Source organism: Myotis myotis, unplaced genomic scaffold (assembly GCF_014108235.1).
Source record: "Myotis myotis isolate mMyoMyo1 unplaced genomic scaffold, mMyoMyo1.p scaffold_m19_p_12, whole genome shotgun sequence".
Lineage (NCBI taxonomy): Eukaryota > Metazoa > Chordata > Mammalia > Chiroptera > Vespertilionidae > Myotis > Myotis myotis.
This window is the reverse complement of record NW_023416316.1, coordinates 53,831,342-53,857,355: the sequence shown is the minus strand read 5'-3', so window position 1 is coordinate 53,857,355 and position 26,014 is coordinate 53,831,342. Positions and strand designations below refer to the sequence as shown.

Sequence of the window (26,014 nt, the reverse complement as noted above, 5' to 3'; positions counted from 1 at the left end):
GAAATATCATCAAGCAGTTTCAAAATATGCTTCTTTTTTTTTTAAAGGTTATCATGTAAAAAAAAAAATCACACCAAAAATATAGCAGCAGAGAAGAGAGATAAATACAAGTTAATTGCACACTAATCCCATGCAAAAAACCTGGGTCATCAGCCAAAGCAGTAGTATTCAGAATCCAATTTGGGATGCTTGCGCAGTGCTTGGGAGTCCTCCGTTACGGAGCTGTCACTGAACTGGTCCAAGTCTGATGGGGTGTGATGGCCTGGCACATCATCTGCCAAGGTGTCCAGATAGCTCCCCACGGAGATGCCATCCAGCCCGTCGCTGCCATCGTGTAGGCTATTGTAGCTGCCGTGGAGGGAGGTGCTCTGACTCTCCAGTAAGCTGCACAGGCTGCCACTGAGACTGCTGCCTCGGCTGGTGATGGTGGCTTTCTCTTCAATCATCCACTTGATGGACTCAATGCTCTCGTTGATCACAAGCAGCTGGCGCATGAGCCTGGCGTCCGTGGCTCTGAGATTAACCTGCAGAGAAGAGGGAGAGAGGAAAGACCTTCCAGTGAGTCTACGTTCGTGAAAGACCCAACATGCATTTGGATTCTTTCTTCTTCAGCCCGTGATTTTAAACTCGTAGACTAAATTCACTCGATCTCAGGATGTTTTTGAAAACGGCTGACCCATGGCGGGAGTCATAATCAAGGAACTCGCTTCCTGCCGGACGCATCAGGCTCCAAAAGAGACAATGAAACTCCCACTGCATCCCTGACCCTGACCAAGATGCCTGGAAATTTCATACTGAATATCAGGTTCCAGCTAAAACACGTATGCTCTCTTTGGCCCAATTAATAGTTTATCCAAGTTTACTTGAGGATATGTGTGTGGATGCTAAGAGACAGGGAGAGGAGAAATGTGTAGAAATTAGGAATTATCATAATCCTTGTTGCAGCTCCTATCTTTTTGAGTGATAACGTGCCAGGCATCATTATAGAAGCTCAACACTCGTTACAGTAATTCTATACCACAGGTATATTATTTTTATCCCCATTTTACAGATGGAGAAACAGAAAAGCTTTGAGAGTACAGAAGAGGTCTGTTCTCTTTATGATTTATGAACATATATAGTACTCAATAATGCCCTATTTCTAAGAGGAACCAAATTGCTGTAATATTCCTTGAATCCAAAAGGATACCATTATACTAGGCTGATATACTTTACAAGATGCAGTGTACAGATAGTTTCTGTAGATTTATTTGCTTGAAATATGTCAGGGGCAGCCCCGATCAAAATTGGGATATGGAATTCTGGGAAGGTTCTAAAACTCCCCTAAGTGCCTTCTCAGTGTGTATTTCTTCTGATAGATCTAAGCTACCTTGGAGAAATCTGTCTTTAAAGCCACAAACCGTAATTCCTTTGTGGGTCTTACTCTTCAGCGGAATGCTTGCTAACATCAGGTGTGCGGTGGTTCTGGGGAAGATGGGAAAAGGGGGGCTGCAGGAACTCTCATCGTTCCCTTTGTTCTTGGAGCTGGAGAGATGGGGCTCCTATAAAGGCTTCAGTGCCTGGACTGGGAGGCAGGGACACGTTCGGCCACCAGGGGCCCTAGTCACATTCTTTATGGTTTGAAATGGATTCCTGTTTTTTGTTTTTGTTTTTTTTCAGTTGGAATCTTTTAACCCAAGAGTCTGGGCTTTGCTAATTCTCTTTAACATCCATGGCTAATTCAAACTTACAGGTGTCTAGAATTTTCAAAGGCACTCGGTCACAAGTGACTCAAGCCATAAGGGAGAAAGGGACCTATTGTCTTCAAATCTAGGCATTCATTTTGGTAAAAAATATTTCCTGGTTAGGAGTTAATCCATAACTGAAGGCAAACTTTGCCTTTAGTGAATGTGGTGAACAAACATTAGGAGAGATGGAATTTCTACCAGGGACTTCAAAGATCTAAGATCACAGGATAAAATATAGATGTATAAATATTAAAAGCACAAAGTACAATTTAAAAACCCTTCACTTTGATAGGATATTCAATAAAGTGATTGGGTGATTTCCTTCTCTTTTCCGAGAGAGCACTGAGAACAAATTCTGTGGGAGGTAACCAGTGAAATCATTTCACTGAGGTGTTCACAAACAGAAGGATGTAAACTTAGTAGGTCTAAGAGGGGAAATGTGTAGAAATTAAGGAATCATTATATCATCATATATTAGCTTTTCTATTTGTGGAGTCATCTCAATGACCTTGCAGGGACCTGTTGGGGAAGGAGAGTTTCTGGCAGTTTTTATGTTCCAATTCACCCATACACCCCATGAGCCATCACAATACTGTAATACGACAAATATTTACAAATCAGCAACAATTTGCCTTAGTCCACTGAGGAGCATAGAAAATCAGGATGAGCCAAAGTCTTGCAAATGTCTCCAGTCAGGCAACTGTAGCTGATAAAACCCGCTGTGCCCATTGCTGGTACAGTATAAATGCTGGTGCAATACACTGTAAATGAGACCATTTCCCAAATGAGCACAGCTGCATCTGTTCACATTCCCGCCCTGTCCCAGGCAAGTCTCCCAGCCTACGCTCAGCTCTGGGTGTGTCCCTGCTATTCCCCTCACTTGAAATACTTTTACTGTCTTCCTCCCTGAATCTACTCCATCCTCCAATGTTTAATTAATTCAATGTTTGATTCATTATTTCCAGTCCACCTCTTCCATCAACCCTACTTGCTAATTCCAGCCTCCTCTGAAGTCCTATTAGTTACCTCTCACAGTTTAGCTTAATTTTGTATGGTCATACATTGCTACCTATGATTGTGTCTTTGAGCTGTTTCTTGACTAAATTTAAAGTGCCTTTAAGAAAGAAGCCATGTCTCCTATTTCTTCCATCTCTTTTAGGTATGTTGTAAGCAATGATTGATTTTTTTTCTTTTACAAATAGTCATAATTTGGGGATCTCAAAACATAATAATACACATTCCCAGAAAACTGTGTCACTCAAGGGTTAAAACACACTTAAGATAATATTTCAGCAAATTTTGCCTGAGCTGCACAGCGGCTGCATCAAATACAATTAAAAAAAAAATTCATTGCACAATATGAATAAGAGGGGAGTAGACTATGAAGCAACAAAAGCTTCCTTTGACCGTGACATGATTTATTTAAATAAAAAAATTCTTTTCTTCTGAAAGCAAACATTCACAGGCCATTGAACCACAGTTGGGGAAAAAAAACTGACGAAAGCGGGTCAGTTAGAACGCGTTGATCTGGCTGATCATGATCACAGATCGACTGTGTCTCACTCTCTGTCCTTGGTGAGAGAGTAAACAGCTTCCCACTGTGGGAGCCCTGGGCCAGCCGGTTCACACGCTGCCCATCCATTTCCTGGAGCTGCAGGCAGCTTGCTTCACACTCACTGCTTTCTCCTGGAACCAAGGTGTGGCTATGCTACTGCTGATGACCCTTGGAAGTATGAGCAATCCACCGCAGAACTCAATCACAGTGTCACTGCAGCCTCCAGTAGCTGCCCCGCCTTTTCTCACTATTATTCATGTCAGTCCTTATGAAGTCTGACCGTCGATGAAGAAGAGAGTAAGAGAGAGAGAGAGAGAGAGAGAGAGAGAGAGAGAGAGAGGCTATGTTGGCAGGAGACCATGCAGTTCTTTCACCTGAGGTCTTCTAAGGTCCCGTAACCTTACTCTGAGAATGGCGAGAGGTGGGAGGCCCTCCTTATAATCTGAATCTGTGTCCCTACTTTGGAGAAGGGACATGATATACAACCCCCACACCACATTTCTGGGCTTTCTGCTCCCTTCATATTTATCACTCGTTGAAATCATTCTGCTTCTTATTTGTCCACTTGTTTTCTGTCTCCCCCATTGGCAGGGAAGTACCACTGAGTGCACAGGACTGAGTGTCCTCTTCACTGCTCTGTGCTCAGGACGTACAAGAGTCTTGGCTCATAGTAGGTGCTCGCTTAGCGTTCATTCAGGGGCTGAATGATTTTGTCAGATTGGACCATCTGCCAGAACCCTTGGGTTCTGCTGTGGGCCAGTGACATGTTTGCTTCTAGAAGAAAATAATTTTTTTTTTTTATTTAAGTAAATCATGTCACGGTCAGAGGCAGCTTCTGGAAAGAGCACTTCAGTACTGAAACGCTGCCAGCGTGCAACCCCACGCCTCTCCATTCACAGGATTGGGACGCCGAGGAGCTGGTGCAGGGTTACTCCTGTCTTCAATGTGCAGATTACGAGCTAGTACCTCCGAAAGGAAGTGGACTTCTAGGTGTGAATCACACTCCAAACATTACTGTGTTTGTTCGGAGGCAATAATGGGTACGAGCACAGCACAGGTGTTCCGCAAACACTTGATGCAATGAGTTACACAAAGGGAGCAAACACACACATAGGACATTGACCAAGAAAAGGTTTGCGCGAATTGATCCCGCAAAGTGGCTGCCCCTTCCTCTCTCCCTGCTCCCTCTCTCCCACTCTGGCCCTTAGTTGCTGCACTTTAGATGGAATGAATGCTGACATTTCATATCACTTTTAAACAGGAGATGAATTGGGTCTGTGGCAGAACTTGAAATGAAGGATCTTGAAACAGCAAATATTCTTAATGATAAACTTTTCCAGATCTATGTTTTCTTTCAGACTCTCATTTTAATACTGAAAGAATCCAAAGGTTATGAATTGGCTCAATGGAATCCCAGAAAGAGAGAATGCGGTCACGTTTTCAGTGAATGAGGGAGTTGACAAACTAGCCAACTTCTTTTGTGGTGGTTAATGAGGAACCTGCCACTGCCTCTGTCGACCTACGTGACCTTTGGGCAAAGTGGCCTGGCACATAGGCCTGAAAAAACCACATCCTGGGTGTTGTCTGAGCTGCAGTGAGCCACTGGACTCGGTGGATGTGGTAAAAGTCTGTGAACAAAGACTGATTTCTACCCAGTAAAGAAGATTTAATTCGGCTGAGGGACCCAGCTGTCATTTGTGTCTGCTTTTGGTATTAAGATGTTATTTGATAAGAAGATTCTGTAGGATAGATCATCTCAGTATCTCCCCTCACCCTGACGTTGTCTCCCATTCTTTGCCTTTCCTGTGGCCATTTGCTCACTAAATTGTTTCTGCTATGAGAAAATTCCGCAAATTATAGAGGAGACAAGGTGCACCGCTTTTGCTGCTCAGTATCTCCAGCAAAAGACTTAGCTGGTAAAAACTCATGGCTAAAGCCAGAAGTTTAAGCTCTATGTGAATGCAGTGCTAGAAATTTTAGCTCTTACCATTTGGGTTGAAATAAAAATCATATTGTGTTCTGCTCCAAGATAAACATGCATATCCTCTTTAACATGCCTGTGTATTGACTGCAGTGTGCACTTGAACTGCAGAATTGTGTCTTCCAGATAAGGGCATTACTCTATCTTGTCCGACTACAGGCTGGGTTAGCACCATGTTCTCATATCTCTCTCAAAGCTCTCTTTCACTGTTTCTCCCCTTTTATTTATGAGAATGGATTAATCAGATAAAAGCAAGCCATCTCTTAGTTATGCATTCCTACTGTAAAAGCCACAGTATCCATGACCTAAATCCCAAACGTCCAGCAGTCTGTCATCTGAATTAGAAGGGAGAAAGACTACTTTTCAAGCAGGTCCATAATAATGAACAAGCGGAAAGGAAGCCAGATTAGATTTGCTTTTTAACATGATGCTCTAATCCTGGTTTTAAATCAGAGGAAACCAATCAACATTGTTTTCAGATGTGTAGTTGGGGGAAGCTCTTTTCTAGCCATATTTATTTCTAAATATACAAACATAATCAAAAGCATCTGTATGCACTAAAGGAAAGAGCTGTTTCAAATATGCTTGGAATATTGTTTTTCCAGCAGTTCATCCCAGTTTATCTGCATGTTCACTTTGCATAACCTTCTTGTGTCCAAATCTGCTCCCTCTCCAAATTCACCACATCCTCCATTTGAGGATCACAGGAGGTTTTTCTGCCTGCCAACCCTTCACATTTCCAGCATTTTATGAACAGCTTTGTGTGTGAAGCACTCCGCTAACTCTTTTTGCAGAGGATCCGCAAGGATGCTGGTGTCCGTGCAGTCTAGAAGACTGTGCTTTCCCACCCACAGCCTTTGCTTTGGAATGAATGCTTCAGGGGACAAGCCACCCACAAGTCTGTGCGGTTCCACCAGAGTTTTTCCTCCATTTTTTCAGTCTGTTAAAAACTGACAACACAATTTGTTTCTAATTGGGCAACAGAGGATTCCATTTTTATATCAGTCTTTGTCTCCCTCCATTTATGTTGTTTATTTGGGGAACTGAACAATAACTAAAACAGTTCACTCTTTTCCCAAGACCTTATAGAAGAGTTATTTCCCCAAAGACGGAATTACATACATAAAAACTATCAGCAGCACAGTTGACTGGTGGATGTTGTTTTGCTAAATTCAAAAGCTGCATCTGGTTTATGTGAAAGGGGCACATGTGACCCTCCCGAGTCTTAAACATAAATTCCAGCCACCAGGCCGGCTCCTGAGATCTGGACGGTTTCTGCTGGTTGGATAGGAGTTTTCAGCCTTGTTCCCTCAGGTTTTAGGTCCATCAGATACTTAGATGCCTGTGAAGTCAATTCCTTTCCCATATCCTAATGCAGTGAGATTGGCTTCCTGAGTGCTTTCAATACATACATGCAGAGTGTGATCACCTGGGTTGAAATTCTTTGGAATGATGTAACAGAAACACTGACTCCCCACATTTGTACCATGTGCATTTTTATAATTTAGAACTTAAAATGGTATTTTTACATGGAAGACTGGGATATGTAAAGTGCTCCTCTGTGATATGTAGTAGCTGTGCTTACAGTGGGAGGGAAGGGAAGATGAGGTGGTAGATGCTTAACAACTGGCTCCCTGGAAAACTACACACACACACACACGTAATAGAAATTGTACCAGCATAAAAGATGTGTAGCACACACTTTACAAATAACACTAAAATATGTAGCGCCTTTTCTTGTGAATTTCATGTAACTAATTGAGTCTCAGAGAATGCGTTTGTTCATTTTTGCTAAACTGAACCTGTGGTTGCAGTTCAGCCACAATTCAACAAATGGAATTGCTCCTAATCCACGAGCTCTTTTCTCAATAATTCTGTCATTAAATCTCATACGTGATCTACTGTTAAACTATTTTTCACACCAGTACAAATTATATGTGCTAAACTGAAACCTGTTATATGTGCCTCGGCACTCGTTATGTCTGCACCTTGCTGGTTGGTCAGTGGTGTGAGCAACTTTGCTAAATTGGATAATGGGTTTTGAATATGTGAAGAATAGTTCCCTTTCTGCGTGTGCTGTTCATATGTAATAGCTAAAGACTCGGCCCCCTTTTCAGTTTAATCTGCAGTATTCACATTTTCCCCATCACTGTTTTATGGCCACAAAATAAAGGTCAAGTTCTGATTTATAGTGTCTTCCAGTTTCTGTGCTGTCAATACTCCTACCATGGTCAGCTTCAATCTACCAATGTGATATAACTAGGCATAGGGTTGGTAAGAGATTCTCAGTAGTTCAGCATTAGATAGTATTTCACCCAATAGAAATAATAAATGTTTTAAATAACCTCAGAAAATAACTAATAGTAAAATGTAGTAAATAATTACCAAGTAATGTGTTTTGAGTACTTATTACCTTACTTTTCACATAACTTATTCATTTGTAGGTTTATATAAATACACACTTTAAGGTGTAAGAGTGACTGTGACTAAAAACTAGTTCATAAAACTGAAAATTTAGCAAACAGGTCACACAGGCCAATAGGAGTTGGCTCTAGTATCCGACTGAAGGTGCAGAATAAAGGCTTAACCTAACCTACCACATTTTTTGATAAGTAGATCAGAGGCTTTCATTTCTCCCTTAGGGCATTTATTTTCCTATAAAGCAGTGGTTCTCAACCTTCCTAATGCCGCAACCCTTTAATACAGTCCCTCATGTTGTGGTAACCCCCAACCATAAAATTATTTTCGTTGCTACTTCATAACTGTAATTTTGCTACTGTATGAATCCAAATGTAAATATCTGATATGCAGGATATATTTTCATTGTTACAAATTGAACATAATTAAAGCATAGTGATTAATCACAAAACCAATATGTAATTATATATTTGTTTTCCGATGGTCTTAGGCGACCCCTGTGAAAGGGTCATTCAACCCCCAAAGGAGTCACGACCCAGAGGTTGAGAACCGCTGCTATGTAATTTATCTTTTCCAATAACTAGAATTTGAGGAAAATGTAAAATGTTTACACCAAAGTTATCAGTGTTTTTTTAAAAATGTTTTTATTGATTTTAGAGAGAAAGGAAGGGAGGAGAGATAGAAGCATCAATGAGAGAGAAACATCAACATCGATTGGCTGCCTCCTGTGCACCCCTTACTGGGGATGGAGCCTACAACCCGGGCATGTGTCTTGACGGGGAAATCGAACTGGTGACCTCTTTGGTGCATAGGTCGATGCTCAACCACTGAGCCACATTGGCCAGGTAAAAGTTATTAGTATTTTTTATGAAAAGATTTCAAATATTGAATATAAATTATTTTTTAAGCATCACTGAGGTATAAAATGTACTTAGTAAAGGAATAATAGATCTGAAAGTCAAGTATTTGTGCTTTGATATTATAATTTTTGCTGGATATATTTCTAATAAAATATGCTACACACTTCTCTAGGTAAATAGAACCATGCAGAATCAAGTATAAACAGAATATTTCTAATGCATAGTTACTCAGCAGTGCACTTAAGGGTGCTGAGGAAATAGCATCAGAGTCCCTTTTTTACATGATTCCAGACATCCTTCCCACCCAAATATGTAATCGTCTCTTTCAGTAATTTTTTTTTTTTAGTGATTTATTGATTTTCAGATTAGATCTGTTTGTCAGTCCTTATGCCCCCCTTTTCTTCCTCATTCTCTTAATTCTATTTCTAACCTGCTATCTGCAGCCATAGTTTTTTCCGATGTGTTGAGTAGGGGGCTACTGCACTGCAAGGAAGACTTATCTTTGCACTCATTAGAAAGTAATATTAACTGAGTAAAATTAGGTGAGGAAATATTCTGTGCAACAGGATAAGGTGCAAGAGCTTTGCGCTCTAGAACAGCTCTTCTCAACCTTTAATATGCATACAGATCACTGTGGAATCTTGTTCAAATTCAGATTCTCTTCACTGTTCTGTCATCCTGCATTTCTAACAAGTTCCCAGCTGATGCCAGTAGAGATAGCAACCTCTCAGATATCTGCCAAGACCCCCCACTTCTCCCGGTGTATCTACATCTTTGCAGAGTTCCCTGCCCTTGTTTGTGAACTGGCCTATCAGCTGGTTTCTGAGGAACAGAATATGGTGAAATGATGGGATGTCACTCCTGAAAAACGGTAACCAAAAGACTGTGGTTTCTGTCTGGGCATATTACTTGCTCTAATGAGAGCCATCTGCCAGGCTGTGGGCTGTTCTCTTGTGAGATTTACATGATAAGAAACTACTATCACTGGACAACAGCTAAGCCAGAAGCGAGGCTGCCAACTGCTACAGGTGGTGGGAATGAGTTTGGAAGCAGGTCCTCCCTGAATCCAGCCTTAAGGTGACTGCAGCCCAAACAGACAGGGTGATTGCAGACTTCATGCTAAGAAACTCTGAGCCGGAGGCACTCCGTGAATCTGTGCCCAAACTCTTACCCACAGAAGCTGTCAGATAACGTTTGCTGTTTACCTTGCCAAGGTTTAGAATGTTATGCAGCATGAATAAGGAATACACCAATGCTTTGGGTAAATGGACCACACTTTGAGTAGCAAGTGCCTGAGATCTTTTTACTTGTGGATAATTTTGGGTAACGGCTAATGGACCACCCTATTGATGGAATGCTACTCTATTAATACATTGTTTTATAGTTTGAAAAAAGTAAAACATAGAACAAATAGGTAAATATTTATTGATGAAGACAAAAACATGTTCATTGAGGGCCATCTGCATCTCCCACAGGCTAACCTTTCTTCTTCCAAAAAAAGGTGGTTTAATACCCAAAAGAGAAATGATAGACTCAGATATGGCACAGATTTTGGAATTATTAGACTGAAAATTTAAAATAGTTATGCTAATATGCTAAGGGATCTAATAACAATATGTTCTTGCATGGGCAATATGCAAGAACAGGTGGTTAAAAAAAAAAGCAGGAAGATGGAAATCCAAAGACTCAAAAGGAAATTCTCTAAGTAAAAAACACTGTAATGTAAATGAATATTTCAGTAGACTGGACACAACCAAAGAGAGAATCAATGGCCTTGAAGATATGTAAATAATTTGAATATCTCTTTGAGGGCCTTAGAGGCCCAGCAAAGCATTATTTTAATTATCTATGGGATTACTCTTATGTGACCTGCTATTTACTATTAATTTGGCCCAGATTTATCAAGTTAGAACTTGGCTTATAGATTTGTGTCCGGATGACATGAAAATGACTTTTGTCTAGCTAAAAAATAATCTCAAAGGTTATGGTTTTATTATCCTGCTGGAAATTAAACATTTGCTCAGAGAAACTCTAACTTAACAGAATGATTTCATATGTCTTTTTCAGAAAATATATCAACCTTTCCTCTAATTCTCTTTTGAACCAGCCACATGATCACCAGAAAGTAATCTCACAGGGTGACCTGATCACAAACGCCTAACTGGGAAGGCCATGCTTGGCAGTCATGCCCTAGGCATACAACTTCTTTAGCAGGTTTATCTTGGCCTTAAGCAAGACCTGTACATTTTTTTGAGTGCATCTAGGTTAACCACACCTTTGAAATAAGCATAACCACCCTCAAGAGAGCACATAATCTTGTTAACTATCCAGTAATCTAATCCCCACCTTGCTTGGAGAAAGTAATCTTCCTTGTTAATTTCAAAACTGTCATTCCCTGGAGCATTTGAGATCTTGCTTCCCAGCAATTATTGTCATTTTTTGCTCATGTAAACTCTAATATAAAATTCTCTACGTGTTTGGACGTTTCTCACGTCCACACCATCCTGCTGGTTCTCTCATTAAATGAGCTAAGTAAATCTGCGACATGTGCTCCCTCTGGGTTTGTAAGAGAGTCATGTTTTCATCTTTTTGAACATTAGACTTTGCTTACCTGCTGGGACTAGTTAAGCAGAGTTGCCCACAAAGAGACTTCTGGAGTGACTCACCAACAGAAATAGAACTTGACCTTTTCTGACTTTCAGTTTTCTTCTGGTCTGGTTCTTTTTGTTCTGGCTTGTTTAGCTGCTGTTGTTTCAGATTCTTGGCCAACAACAAATATGCTAGTTGGTCTATATTGTTTGTCCATCGGTGCGCTCAGATCCACGTAGGAAATATTCTGTTTCCACGGAGTAGGAGAACAACCCTTTGAGCCTGTGTGCTCTGTGTTTTCTAGTGCCCTGTGCCTGAGGTGGTAGAATTGAAGTTTCAAGTCCTGTTGATGGTGGAGCATTTAATCGAAAAAACCTTTTACTGCTTATGATTAGAAAATGAAATATTTTTCTACATCTAGAGTACATTAATGAATTAAATTAGACAGTCTCTTAAGAAAAAAAAATCTAATTATAGAGGCTAACAAATACTTGCAAAAATTTAATATTACCAGAATTTTAAGCAAGAAGAAAAAAAAAGAACTCTAATACACTGAATGCACTGACCTTTTAAAGCAAAAACAACAATAAAACTTCCTTACAGACAATACTAACTCAGAAGCATTTTTGTAGAAGAATCAAAGTGAATCCTTAGAGATGAATTGTTTTCATAATTTTAGGTTATAAATAGCTAAGTGTCTTTTTCTTGATTTCTTCAATATGGGGAATAAACATAATTTAATTGTTTGAGATTTGGATTTATTACCTAATAAGGAGACTAGTTAATTTTAACTTCCTAAATTTATTATACTGGGTTACTGATAAACTAATGTGACTTCCATATATTATGTAAGATTAAGAAAATATGCAAATATGTATTCTAAAATATATGTAATTATAATTCTTTCTTAGTCTTTTTAATTCAACTGTAATAATTTTCTGTACTGTACCAAGTTAAACATAATTTGCAAGATATTTATTAATTTAGAACTTAGAGTAATATCAAGTTAATAAACAAAAACATATGGGTATGTGTATAATTTCTAAGGAGGACAGACTATTGAAACACTGGTCACCAATTGTTATTGATATCTTTGTTTGTTGTTGTTAATCCTCACCTGAGGATATTTTACCATTGGTTTTTAAAAAGCATGGAAGGAAAAGGAGAGAAACAGAGAGAGAGAGAAACATCAATGTGAGAGAGACACATCGATTGGTTGCCTCCCAGACCCGTCCAGGGACTGAGATCAAGCCTGCAACTGAGGTACATGCCCTTGATTGGAACTGAACTAGGGACCCTTCAAGTGCTTGGGCTGAAGACTCTAGCCACTGAGCCAAACTGACTAGGGCTGATATCTTTGCTTTTATTTTATAGTAATAAAGTGACTATATCTTTGGGTCATTTTAATGAACATATTAATTTTGCCATCTACAAAGGTGTGAAAAATATGTTTTTGGCTGTGGAGGTCTTATAATATAGTTTATAAGCTTTGCTGGACTGCTAAAATGCTAACATGTATATGACAGACTTTGATTATTCTACAGTTTCTCTCTGAAAGATTCGTAAATTTGATTAAAAAATGATAGCTTAGTCATGCAGTTGAGACTACACTGGGAATAATCATGGTAAAGAACTGTGACAAAAATATGGTTTTGTATATCAAAAAGGAAAGTTTTTTATTCTTAATGAAAATTATTTCAGAGAGGAAGAGAAATAGCAACACCGATGATGGGAGAGACTCATTGATCAGCTGTCTCCTGCACATCCCCCCTGACCGCAAATTGAACCATGACCTTCTGGTTCATAGGTCGATGCTCAACCACTGAGCCACGCCGGCCAGGCAAATTGTTCAGAATGTGAAAGAACATAGTGAAGGACGGAACTTGACTTGATGTAGAAAACTGAATATACAAAACAAACAAACATAAAATCTGTTTGCCTTGAATCCTAATATCTACAAATAATAATTCTGAAAGTAATAAAATATATAAAAATGTTGGTAAAATTTGCTCAGTTTAGATGGACTTATTAGGAGAAGTTTTCAAAGGAGCTTGTCAATAAATGTATGAATGCAAAGCTAGAACTATTTTTCTTTTCTTTGTCCTCTGTTGGAATGAAAAATTGGCTTAGAAGAATTTAGTTTGCTCTTGTGGAGAGATAGTAAAAAGTTATTATTTTCTGTTATCTGCTCAGATAGAGATTCCGTAGTATCTAACCTGAAAGTTTCAGTGCTTTGTCCTAGCTTAAAGAGACAGAGAGAGAGAGAGAGAGAGAGAGAGAGAGAGAGAAAAAAAAAAAAAAAAAAAAAAAAGGAGGTTAATTAAAATTATGTTGTACTCTTACTCCAAACTATAGCTATTCCTTGTGTTCAGACACATCTGAGAGTGCTTTAATCAAATAATTAAATCTACTCAAATAACACTTAAACCCTTTTAATTTTGCCTTCTGAAGAAAAAAACCCTAAATTCAGGTTGAAAATCATTTAAGATGTCTTTTACCCCCAAAATATTCTTTGAAGTCTCTGCAAGGCCCCTGGGCAAGTGCCTTGGATGACTGGTAGATAGCAGTCTTGGTAAATGATTGGGCGTGCCGGTGTTCCAATAAAAATTTTTACAAAAACAGCCACGCTGGATTTAGATATTCTGTTGCTGTGGGTTCCCAGACTTGCAGGTATAAAAAAAAAGGTGCTTCCTGGTGAGCTTATTTCCTCAGCATATCTTTCCAATGGACTATTTGTCCTCTGCCTCTATTCCTTCCTTTATCCATCTTTTCCATCCTGATGGTTCACCTCACTAAAGAATTAAATAAATATTTAGCCTATAGGTGAGTTATTTGTATGAGTCATGTTTTTGACTGTTATTTTGTTGTTGTTGTTTTGAAAAAGGTAGCTACAGACAGAAATCTGTTAGATCTGGCACAAAGGCATTTGGGCCCAGAGCAGTACAGATAACGCAGGTGATGTAAAGAAACTTAAAAGTGTTGCAACAAAAGTTTCTGTTAAGTATCTGTCCCTAGTTCTAACTTTTTAAAAAATCTTTAATCACTTCTTATCTTCTTTATTTTACCTGTATTGCATAAGAGAACATTTAATACCCTAAATTTAATATTTCAAATAAGAATAAACTGTCTTCTCAGTGTGAACCAAGGTGAATTCTATGAGGAAGGAATGGATTTGTTATTTCCAGTGGATTTATCTCTCTGATTATATGTGATTGAGCACATACCAAGAATTGTGATAACTCAGTGTTCATAATCTTATTGAGCTGTCCACATTTTATTTTCCACAAATAACTTAATGATATCTCTGGCACTTGAAGATTGTCAAGGACTAAATTTATGTGCTACTCTCTTTAGTCTTTTAGAAATGAAAGTGTTTAAACTATTCCTTTGCATGATACCATTTAAAAATTATTGTTTGATTTATTTTAAATAAAATGTATTATAGACATTAAAATAAAATATTGATTGCCTAAAATATTACATTCATTTTTTCTTTAGTATGCTCCTAAAATTTTACTCTAATTAATGTAGATGATTTTACCTAGATATGTGAGAGTTTGCTCTCCTTGAAATGTGATGTATTTTGTTATGTTTATATCTATATTGATCTATTTCCAGGAGAAATGATAATCAAAGAAATTTAAAACAGAGGTGATGGCTGATTTATTTATTTATTTACTCCAATGATGCCTGTGACCCAACTACCAAATGATGATGTAGTTTAGTGAGACTAGCAAGGAAAATAAAATTTTGGTTCTGGTCTTGGTTCCATTACTAACAACCAGTGACTTGTAACAAGTTATCAACCTAATCTTCCCAAGCCTCTGTTTTTCTGTCTGTTAGATGAGAATACTGGAGATCATCTTTAAAATTCCTTCCAGCCCTAAAATGTCTTGATTCCTGGGTATAGCACATTAACAGTGTATGATCAGCCTACAGTTTGCACAAAAAATGAGATTTATCTATGTGTCTAATGGAGCATAGTTAAAATAATCTTAGAGTTTGATTCTGAGAGATGACTACATTAGAAAGAGTTTACATGTGAACAAGGGAATTTTCAAGATAGAGAAATTTTAAAGATATGGGAGAAAAAAGCACATAGGTAACAACTGAATATAAAGACAACTGACAAAAAAGTGTTAAGCATGAATTAACTCCTTTAATGCAGTGGGTCTATCCTATCCATCAATTCTAGTTTCTTTCGTGTTGTTTTTGTGTGTGTGTGTATATGTTTTAATATGTTTGTATTCATTTCAGAGAGAGGAAGGGAGAGGGAGAGAGGGATCGAAACATCAATGATGAGAGGGAATCAGTAATTGGCTGCCTCCTGCACACCCCCTACTAGGGATTGTGACCTGACTTGGAATCGAACTGTGACCTCCTGCTTCATGGGTTGATATTCAACCACTGATCCACATTATCCAGGTCATCAATCTTAGTTCCTAACTAGGATTATTGGTACATGGCAAATCAGTAAACATATGTTGAGTGAAGAAATGGATGAGAGAGGAAAAAACAGGTACATTATGTACGTGTAGCAGAGGATAAGTATGGGTTAATGTTCTTTGGGAAAAGAATATATGGCAGTTGAATAATTTTGAAAAATGGATCTGGATAGAGAGAAGTGGGTATGGGGTGGCCTATGCAACGAAAGACCTAATTATTTGAAGCTGCAATGAGGAAAGTCAGTGAAGGCCTAAAGAGGTGAAAGTTACATACATACATACATACATACATACATACATACAGTAAGTAAAAGTTCATGTCATGCTCAGGAAGTGGCAAGCCAGCTAGAGAGACTGAGGGTAATGTGGGAAGGTAATCTGGAGGCATGCCATGTCTGAAGTGTTGAGCAAGGATCACTCAGCAATGATGCGATGGTCCATCCCATAGAACAGCTCAGTGCATTGTCTTAAACAGGAGCTCTTTATGAGAGTACTACCTCACTGCTGTGATCTGGGTTACTGACTTGGAGTTGACCTAAAAGAGCGTAAGGGGGTTTCATTAGGATCTCAGACCTGTTTGGGCAAACATTTATTAATTGCAACAACAAATGATGTTAAAGAAAAAAATAACTTGACTGTCTAAGGAAATTAGACAAGGACTGCAGCTTAGATTGACATGAGGCCATTGCTTTCTGGAGCAGATGCTACCTCTTCCAAAAATAATTTTGCTAAAGTGTGAGTAAGCTATTATTTCATTTTCCAGAATCCAAAGTGGTAGATTCAGTCTTGGGGAGAATCTGCTGAGAATTCAGAGTCCATCTGTATATGGGAAGTGAGGCTATTTTCCATCAGAAGCAAAGATGGGGTGAAGTGCTTTTCAAGTATCTGACATAGAAAGGCAGAGGTCTTGACTCCAAATTCTTATTCTGATCTCCCATTTCCTGCCCATAAACCCCATCTCATTGTTCTTAAAATTCTCATGACAAATATGTTCTTCCTCTTGGGTTTTGACTTGTTCTCCCAATTTAGGGACATACTTAAGTTTCTCTGAGGTCTGTGTATTTTTCCTGTTTTGTGCTTTTAATGGACACAAAAGAAGTATGTTTCTTGCCTTTCAAATGCAGTCATATTAATTATTCCTCACCTAATTGCTAAACACACTTTGTTTTAGTTGAGTCCATTTAAAAATGTTCTTAAAACAAACGTTCCTTTGTAAGCTGTATTCTAATAGCAGTTTAGTGAAGATAATGTAGTAAAAGTTTCTTAAAATGATGGATGATTAGAGAATCCCAGATTTCCCATTAGGAGGAAAAAAAAAAAGACCTGGTGCCCCATGCTAAGGAACAGGATACATATTTCTAAGAAATACTTCTAGATACTGCTAATTCACTTCATGAGCAAGTTTCTGAGCAGCTCTTGCCAGCTTTACTATACTTAACTGCCATTAAAATAGCATCCTGATGCTACTTCAGAGAGATGCAGCTACATCCATAGCGTGTGATGATTATTTATAATTATAACAATTAGTAATAGATGGTCTTGAATGAAAGGTGCTATGTGGAATTGCAGTATGATTATTATAGTAATTAGGAGATCACTTTCTCAGCTTATACTCGTTAGGAAAATATTTTTGTACCAATAATAAGAATTACATAATTATCATTATGTAAAACCCTAAATATTTTCAGTTGCTTTTATACCTTAGGTATCAAAATTAGCTCTATGCCTAGTCAAAACTAAATTTTATCTTCTGTTTGAGTTTGTCAAGAGAAACTACCACACAGGCACTGTTTTTTTTGTTTTTTTTCCATTGTGAAAATTACAAAGATATAAGACAGTCAGATGATCTTAACAGATTCATGCTCATACATTGATTATGCCGACTCATAACTTGATATTGTTTTCTATCATAATATAATTTATTATAATCATATAGAAATAGTTTACCTAAGTGCTTTCCGTAAAATCAAATAAAACAATATATATATATATATGTATATATATATATTATAATATATATTGTTTTATTTTGTTTTTGTTTGTTTTTCTTTTTGACTCAGTATGTTTGGGCATTTCTTTGCAATCCTATATAATAAAGAGCTAATATGCTAATTAGACCAAATAGCAGATCGACCGTCCAGACAACCTTTCAGACGAAGACGCGGCTGTGAGGGCCGAGACCCTTGCACGAATTTTGTGCATCAGGCCTCTAGTATTCTTATGAAGTCCAAAATAAAAACAGTGTAGGAAAATGGTATCCCAAACAGATCGGTACCCTAGAAAAAAGTATGGGTTTGGATATTTAAAACCAGAAATACCATGCAATTCTTCCCCTAATTAGCTTCATAGGTTTTAATATTACTTATTTTTTTCTCTACATCAATTTTCTAATCTATATTGTGCTATGATCAGTGTGGTATTAGCCTTTAATATTCTATCAACTTTCTGTTGACAATTTAGGATTGGTTAAAAATGAATCATCTTTTTAAAAAAATACAATTCTAGCCCTAGCTGGTTTGCATAGAGTGTTGGCCTGTGGACTAAAGAGTTTGAGGTTCGATTCCGGTCAATGGCACATGCCTGGGTTGTGGGCTGGATCTCCAATAGGGGGTGTGCGGGAGACAGCTGATCAAAGATTCTTATCATTGATGTTTCTATCTCTCTCTCCCTCTCCCTTACTATCTGAAATCAATAAAAAAACATATTTAAAAAAATAAAAAGATACAATTCTACAACTTGGATTAAAGAGGCACTGGCCTGCATAAGTATTCATTAACAAGTCTAGGGCAAAAGTAGATTTACAGTTGCTCATAAGGAAAATAAACAATCCTATCTAATAAAAGAGAAACATGGTAATTGGCTGTACATCCGCTACCCTTCCCATTGGCTAATCAGGGTGATATGCAAATTAACTGCCAGCCAAGATGGCGGCCGGCAGCCAGGCAGCTTAAACTGAACATGAGGCTTGCTTGCTTCAGTGACGGAGGACTCCAACGTTCCCCACCTGCCGCTGCCGGCCTCTGAGCTTGCAGTTTGAAACATTGTTACAAATATAGAAGCTAAACCAGCCATGGGCAAACTACAGCCCGCGGGCCGGATCCAGCCTGTTTGAAATGAATAAAACTAAAAAAAAAAAAAAAGACCGTACCCTTTTATGTAATGATGTTTACTTTGAATTTCTATTAGTCCACACAAACACTCCATCCATGCTTTTGTTCCGGCCCTCCGGTCCAGTTTAAAAACCCATTGTGGCCCTCGAGTCAAAAAGTTTGCCCACCCCTGAGCTAAACAAAACCCCCAGAAACCTGCTTTCAGCCAGCTGGGATCTCAGAGCTGGAGCTGATACAGTGTTTCGATTATAGAACCCAAACAAACCAGATACCTGCTTTCAGCAGCAGAGGCCTCAGAGCTGGAGCCAGGCTAAAGCTGGCCCAGAATAAAAAAAAGAAAAGAAAAAAAGGAGCGGTTGGGAGCTTCAGTCACCTGCCAGCCTGAAAACAGCCCTCAGCCCCTCACCCAGGCTGGCCAGGCATCCCAGTGGGGACCCCCACCCTGATCCAGGACACCCTTCAGGGCAAACCAGCGGGCCCCCATCCGTGCACCAGGCCTCTATCCTATATAGTAAAAGGGTAATATGCCTCCCAGCACCGGGATCAGCATGACAGGGGGCAGTGCCCAAACTCCCTGATCACCCTGCAGCTCTGTGTGTGACAGGGGGCGGGGCCACAACCTCCCTATCTGCCCTGTTCTGTTCGGGACTGGGGAAGGAGCCCCAACCCCCTGATCAGCCCTGCTCTGTGCCTGATAGAGGGGAGCTCCCCAACCCCATGATCGCTCTGCAGCTCTGTGTGTGACAGGGTGCGGCGCCCCAACCCCCTGATCGGCCCTGCTCTGTGTGTGACAGGGTGCGGCTCCCCAGACCCCCCTCCCCCCACAGGCCCTGCTCTGTGTGTGACAGGGTAGAGCCATAACCTCCGCATCGGCCCTGCCCTGAGTGTGACAGTGGCGGCGCCCCAACCCCCTGATCCGCCCTGCTCTGTGTGTGACAGGGGTCGGTGCCCCAACTCCCCTATCGGCCCTACTCTGTGTATTACAGGGGGAAGCTCCCCAACCCTCTGATGGGCCCTGCTCTGTGCGTGACAGGGGGTGGCACCACAACCTCCCCATCGACCCTGCCTTGAGTGTGACAGGGGGCGGCGCCCCAACCCCCCAATCGGCCCTACCCTGAGCATGACTGAGGGTGGCATCGCAACCTCCCGATCCGCCCTGCTCTGTGCATGACAGGGGGCGGTGCCCCAACTCCCCAATCGGCCCTGCTCTGAGCCCGACCAGGGGCTGCACCTAGGTATTGGGCCTGCCCTCTGCCACCCGGGAGCAGGCCTAAGCCAGCAGGTCGTTATCTCCTGAGGGGTCCCAGACTGCGAGAGGGCAAAGGCCGGCTGAAGGACCCCCCTTCCCCCCGAATGCACAAATTTTTCTGCACCAGGCCTCTAGTACTTAATAAGTAATAAACTCATGTACTCACAACTGTAAACCTATTTTTGCCCACTCGATATGATACCACTTTGATTTAATGTACTTTGATGTAATCTCAACATATTTTACAATCAAGAATCACTCCTCACATTTTGCTGTTAAAGAAATGGAGCTACGCCCAAGTAACCAACAGTAGATGAGGGGACAGAAAAGCAGTGGTACATTTACACAATGGATTACTCATAAAAAAAGAAGGAAATCTTACAGCATTGATAGACCTGGAGAGTATTATGCTAAGTGAAAATAATCCAGTTAGAGAAATACAGATACCGTAAGATTTCACTCATCTGGAATTTAATGAACAAAATAAACAAAATAGAAATAGATTATTGATACAGAGAACAGACGAACAGCTTTCAGAGGGGAGGGAGGTTGTGGGGCTAGGTGACAAAGGTGAAAGGATGAAACAAAGAGGAAAAACTTGAGGGAAATGGTGGAGGGAGATAAAAGAGTAGATATAGGGAGGAGAAATGGTGATGGAGGAAGACAATATACAGGTGATGTATTATAGAATTGTACACCTGAAACTTACATCGTTTTATTAACCAATGTCACCCCAATAAATTAAATGAAAAGTTTACAAAATGGAGTTATGGAGATAATACAATTATCTAAAAGTTGTTCACCTATTCAAAAAATGTAGCTGGGAATACATTGCTGTTTCTATTCTTATCCTCTTGCATTTCCTTACATCTGAAAATCACTGCTGCCAGATTAAATGGTTTGCAGTAGCAGTAAAAATTAGAATAAATTCAATGTTAATTTATCACTTCTATCTCTGAAGGATCACAAATGAGGATGATAAAAGCAGATGCCTGGCATATGGCAACAGATGGGTCACCACATTTAAAAAGAACTAGTGGGAATAGGGTGGTTCACTTTTCTCAGTTCTTATCACATCAGGTGGAAAGCATGGAGAAGAAAACAATCAAGGCAATGCAGACTTAACTGCGTCCTAATTTTCCTATAGCTTTTAAATGTCCTATTAAAATACAGGACTTGTAGTTTGCTAGTATGTTTCATGTCACAGCCATGCAGAAAAATCCATCCTAGAATGAATAAAGGTAGATGTATAGGTAGGAATCTACAGTACCCACTGACAAGCTATGGCAGCTGATGGCAAGAATTATTGGAGCAGATGGTACATGATGAATGCATCAGGACATGCCCAGACACCCAGATTCATAACATTACCAAGGGTTTCACTATTTTTGCTCAGATGATGACTTCTCCTAACATTACATTGAAATTTCATCTATGAAGCATTTAAAATTTTATGTTATAATTACACATGCTTTTTATTATAAACTAAACATAAGAATGATGCTTATAATAAAACTTTGACTCAATACCCATAAAACATTACAGAAATACCCTAAGATGGAATGCTTCCCAGTGAACTAGCACCTAAATAACTATTCATTTTTTTAAGGAATGTTTCATTTTCTATTTGGAATTCCTTCCATAAATACAATTCGTAAGCTCAGATGATAAAAAATTATACTAAATAATTGCTGGGTTTTACTGGATATAACTGCTTGCCATATAATTAGCAAAGATGATGCCAGATCATGTTTTCCCTTGGGTATGAATTATCTAAATAAGGCTCTATTTGGGTTGATTTAATATCTCTATTAAAGAAAATATATGACTCCTACCCAAATAAAATCCTTAAAGAATATTCTAAAGTTAAAACTTAAAAGTTTATCCTAAATTATAATACAGAAAAAGAAGACAAAGTTACTGCAATTAAAGCTCAAACTTTACCTAGAATTCGAGGTTATTTTCTACTAATTAAAATCTTGGTGGATGCCGCTTATAAAGTGTAAGCAGTATTGTATTTGGGTGTCTCTAAAAGTAATAGAACGGCCATTTTTCTTTCCCTATTATCTGTCTCTTGCTTCAAAAATGTAACTTCTTCCCAGCTGGTGTGGCTCAGGGGTTGAGTGTCAACTCAGGAACCAAGAGGTCACTGGTTTGATTCCAGGTCAGGGCACATGCCCACGTTATGACTTCATCCCCAGACTTCATCCCCAGTAAGCGTGCTGCGTGCAGGAGGCACCCAATGAAGATGTCCCTCTCTCATTGATGTTTCTGTCTCTCTCTTCCTCTCTCTCTAAAAATTAATAAAAACATATTAAAAAAAAAAAAAAAGAAATGAAACTTCTGCAGTTGCCTAAAACTTGGCATTGGTCTCTCCTAACACTCTGTACGTGCTGCTTTTATAAATTAATCAGTGTGGTTGCCATTTCAATTTTCGGTAATAACAATAACGTCTTTCTAGGCTGGTTTTGCAATGATCAGAATTAACTGCTCAGGAAGTAGGTAAAGAACACCTGGAGGGTGGTGTATTGAATTCTAGGAAAGGGCCATAGTTCTCATAGGTAAAGCCCCAGGGTTGATGGCAGATAGAGGAACAGTCCTGGTAACAATGCATTTTAGCGATAGTGGAGGCATTTGCTGTTTTAATTATTGTGTTTGTAATCCCACATAGAAAATTTTAACTAATCCAGGTTAACTTCCATAGTGATAGCAAAAAATTCCAACAACATTAATAACAGCATAAACAGTAATAACTAGCCTTTAATAAAGTATTAGTTCCAGGCACTACAACAAGTACTTCATATTTTTTTTCACCTAATCTTCATAAAAACTCTAATAGTATATTTTATTAAATTGCAACTCAGAGAGGATCTGTAATTTCCAGTGTCCTACAACCATGGAATGATGGAGCCGGGATTCAGACCTAGACCTCCCTGGCTCTGAGCCCCATGGCCTACATGCTTCCTTTCCCTATGCAAGAGCCCAAGAGACAGCATTCATGATCCCCTTAACAAAAACCTACTCGAATATTCAGTCTGACCAAAAAAATTAATTAGAAAATCATGTTGCAAAAGGAATGACATTTATTCCCTCAGCTTAGGAATTGTTAAGGAAATAACCTGAACTGTTGTATCATCACAACAGAAATATAAAGACCAAGTTAAATATCCAGTATCAGAGAAATGCACAAAAAATGGAATCTCACTCAGGCAATAATAATTAGGTTTAGGAAAATCACATAGGAAAAGGTTTATGATACAATTCCAAGCAAAAATATAGGCTCTACAAAAAAGAAATATATAAGGCATATATTAGGATTTCAACACTGCAAAGGAAAATTACAGAAGAAAAATAATTGAATATAATAAGACAAAAATTATATAATAATGGCCTTGGGTAATATAATCATTGTTTTTGCCTCCCACTTATACTTATGTACTTTCTAAAATAACTATCAGGAGTGTATATTACATTTTAATGAGAAAAAACCTTAATTACAAGATAAATCACACAATCATAAACATGGAAATTTATATAAATAGCTGATCATTCAATGCCAGTTGAATGATTAAAACCATTAAATTATTAAATATTTTTGTTTAGAAAATATCCACTTTCTAATACAGGCAACTTACATTAATTTATTGTGTAATTATAAAACCTATGGAATCGTGGAATTATATCTGGTAGGAAGAAAACAAACATTTTGGAATATTTATATCTTGTACAAGTATAACCTTCTCTTTCCTTGTTCCAAAAATATTTTTGTCATTTTTTACTTTATTGCATACTTTCATTCCTTAGTAATCAGCAGTATGCTTTCTTGTTTATGAGTATTTCAAAAGTACAGCATTCTTTAAGGATCCCATAATAAAAAACACATGGAACTGTTTAGTTCTCAAGAAGAAAATCTTAAGGAAAAAAATGAGTAAGTATGCAAAAATATAACAGCTTTTATTACACAACTTCCTCAAATAACTACAATTGGTCCTTATTGCTTATCCAACCATATTCAAGCTGAGAATTCTCTCTTAATTGTGATTGTTTTACCTTTCCTATCTCATTACACTAATTCCCACATAACCTTCTCACCTGCCTCCATCATTCTCATTACAGATTCCTAACTAACAAGTGCTTATTCTACCCCAAATTTGCCCAGGCTAATTTTCCCTCCACCTATGGTTACCCTCCTACAAAACCAGTTCTTGGCAGGGCACTTTCTAGACAGCGTTACTAATTTACTTCTCCAGTACTGAGCTCCTATACTCTGCTAAATGTATAGAGATGAAATATATTGGACATGGTTTTAGCTATGCAAGAACTTATGTTCTAGAGAGGGATATAAAAAGTAAAAAATGAGAAAAAAATATATAGTACAACGTTATCCGTGGTATGACTTGGAGGATAAAAAGTCAGAGTTGACTGGATGAGGTGTGAGGGACAGCACCGGGAAAGGAAGAAATATCCAGGCAAAAAGAACAACCGATACAAATGTCAAGAAATAAGAGTCCACATGGCACATCTGAGGAACTTAGGTGGGGCTGGAGTTGTACATGAAGATGTAAATGACCAGGTCTTAGGCATAGTGTTGAATGGTTATGATAGATATAATTTGCTTGATATAAAAATTATACGTTATTACAGAACATGGGCCTTTGGAATTAGACCAGAATTTTTAATAGCATGGTGGTTAAATATTGCTATTGTTTTACTAATAACCTCATTGGTTTGCAAATAATCTGAACTCTGTGTTTTCAACTGTATTTCTTCTGGGGCCTATACAGGAGTGGGATGTGGTTTGTGCTTAAAAATATGTGTTGCATTCACTTGATTACTGTTATAGTAACATTTCTAGAAGCAGAGGTGGTGAACCGTGCCCAGGGTAGGCATTTGCATAGTTAAATGGTGTGCAACTGAGAGTTTCCATCTGTCTTTAAGGCCCAGCAGGGGGTGAGGCTTTGGAAATATGTATACTTCCTATAGATATGCATCATCAGTGTTTAATTGGAACAACCAAGGTTTTTGGCTGGGTCAAATTAATCTCATGTGTAAAGTCAAGAGATGGCAAATAGATTCCTGTTAGACTCATTTCCAAGTGTGTGAATCATGTAATATTTGTTCTTAGAAGAGTTAGATAGTATGAGTAGCACCAAAATCTGCTTACAAAAAGGCATTGGATTATTTTCATGGAGAGGATAACTTTTTCAAGTGATTTGATACTATCATCACAAAATTAACTCAATGATCTAAAAAAAGTAAAAGTAAAAAAAAGAAAAAGTATATTACTCCTTGAGAATTTGGGGTGAAATCCAAATAGAATCAGTTTGTTTTAAGACTGACAGAAAACAAAAATAACCCAACCCTTAATGTTATGATCATCCCCAGTAATGATGTCTGAACTTTTGGAATTAAAGTGTAAATGCAAATTCTTTTCCTCTATTTATATTGGCCACTCCATGACACTCAAAACAACCAATTTGGGAAGTAGAAAATCCTGGCCTTGTCTTTATCTACTGTAAATCACTCCCTATCTCGATTTCCAGCTCAGCGTTGTGAGCATTTGACAGTGCTCCTAGGAGACTTAATGGTTAGTGGTTTTAAATAAAACAGTGTTACAGAGTCTAACAATAATCATTTCAACCCACTTGCTTATCAATGCCAATAAGATAAGATGGTTGTGCTATGATTATTTAAAAGGCTCCAACACAGAATGTAGCATCCATTTACGCGTTCGTTCTTGTTATTTATTTTTTGACTGCTAATGATCATATTCAGAGCTCATTTCATTTATTAATCAAATAAAAATGTCCGAGCGGTTCCATTTTGTGCTGGCAGTGTGCTTCCAAGCATGTTGATTTTCCATGTCTGATGCCAAGTAAAGCTTTGGTTCATGAAAAAGATTACTCTCTATCATGGCTGAGAGAAGCACTGCTTGAGAAAGCTTTTTTCACTGCCTTGTTAGTTGCTCTTTAAAGTTACAGTATTCATCATTATAATAATATAATAATTATAGTAAGTTTACAGTGTACATCATGACAACCATTAAGATCTTCTCAAAATTCCTGACTTCATCATGTATG

At 38.5% G+C, this 26,014-nt stretch overlaps 1 protein-coding gene across 1 annotated transcript in view; it reads right to left on the bottom strand.

Annotated features, from left to right (window-relative positions):
• Window positions 1-11: 11 nt before the first annotated feature.
• Window positions 12-26,014, bottom strand: part of LURAP1L (leucine rich adaptor protein 1 like) — a 46,664-nt gene continuing 20,661 nt past the window's right edge. Inside the window, exon 2 of the mRNA XM_036331162.1 lies at window positions 12-524. Within this exon, the coding sequence (XP_036187055.1) occupies window positions 150-524 (375 nt within the window). The 3' untranslated portion in view covers window positions 12-149. The remainder of the gene's footprint in view (window positions 525-26,014) is intronic.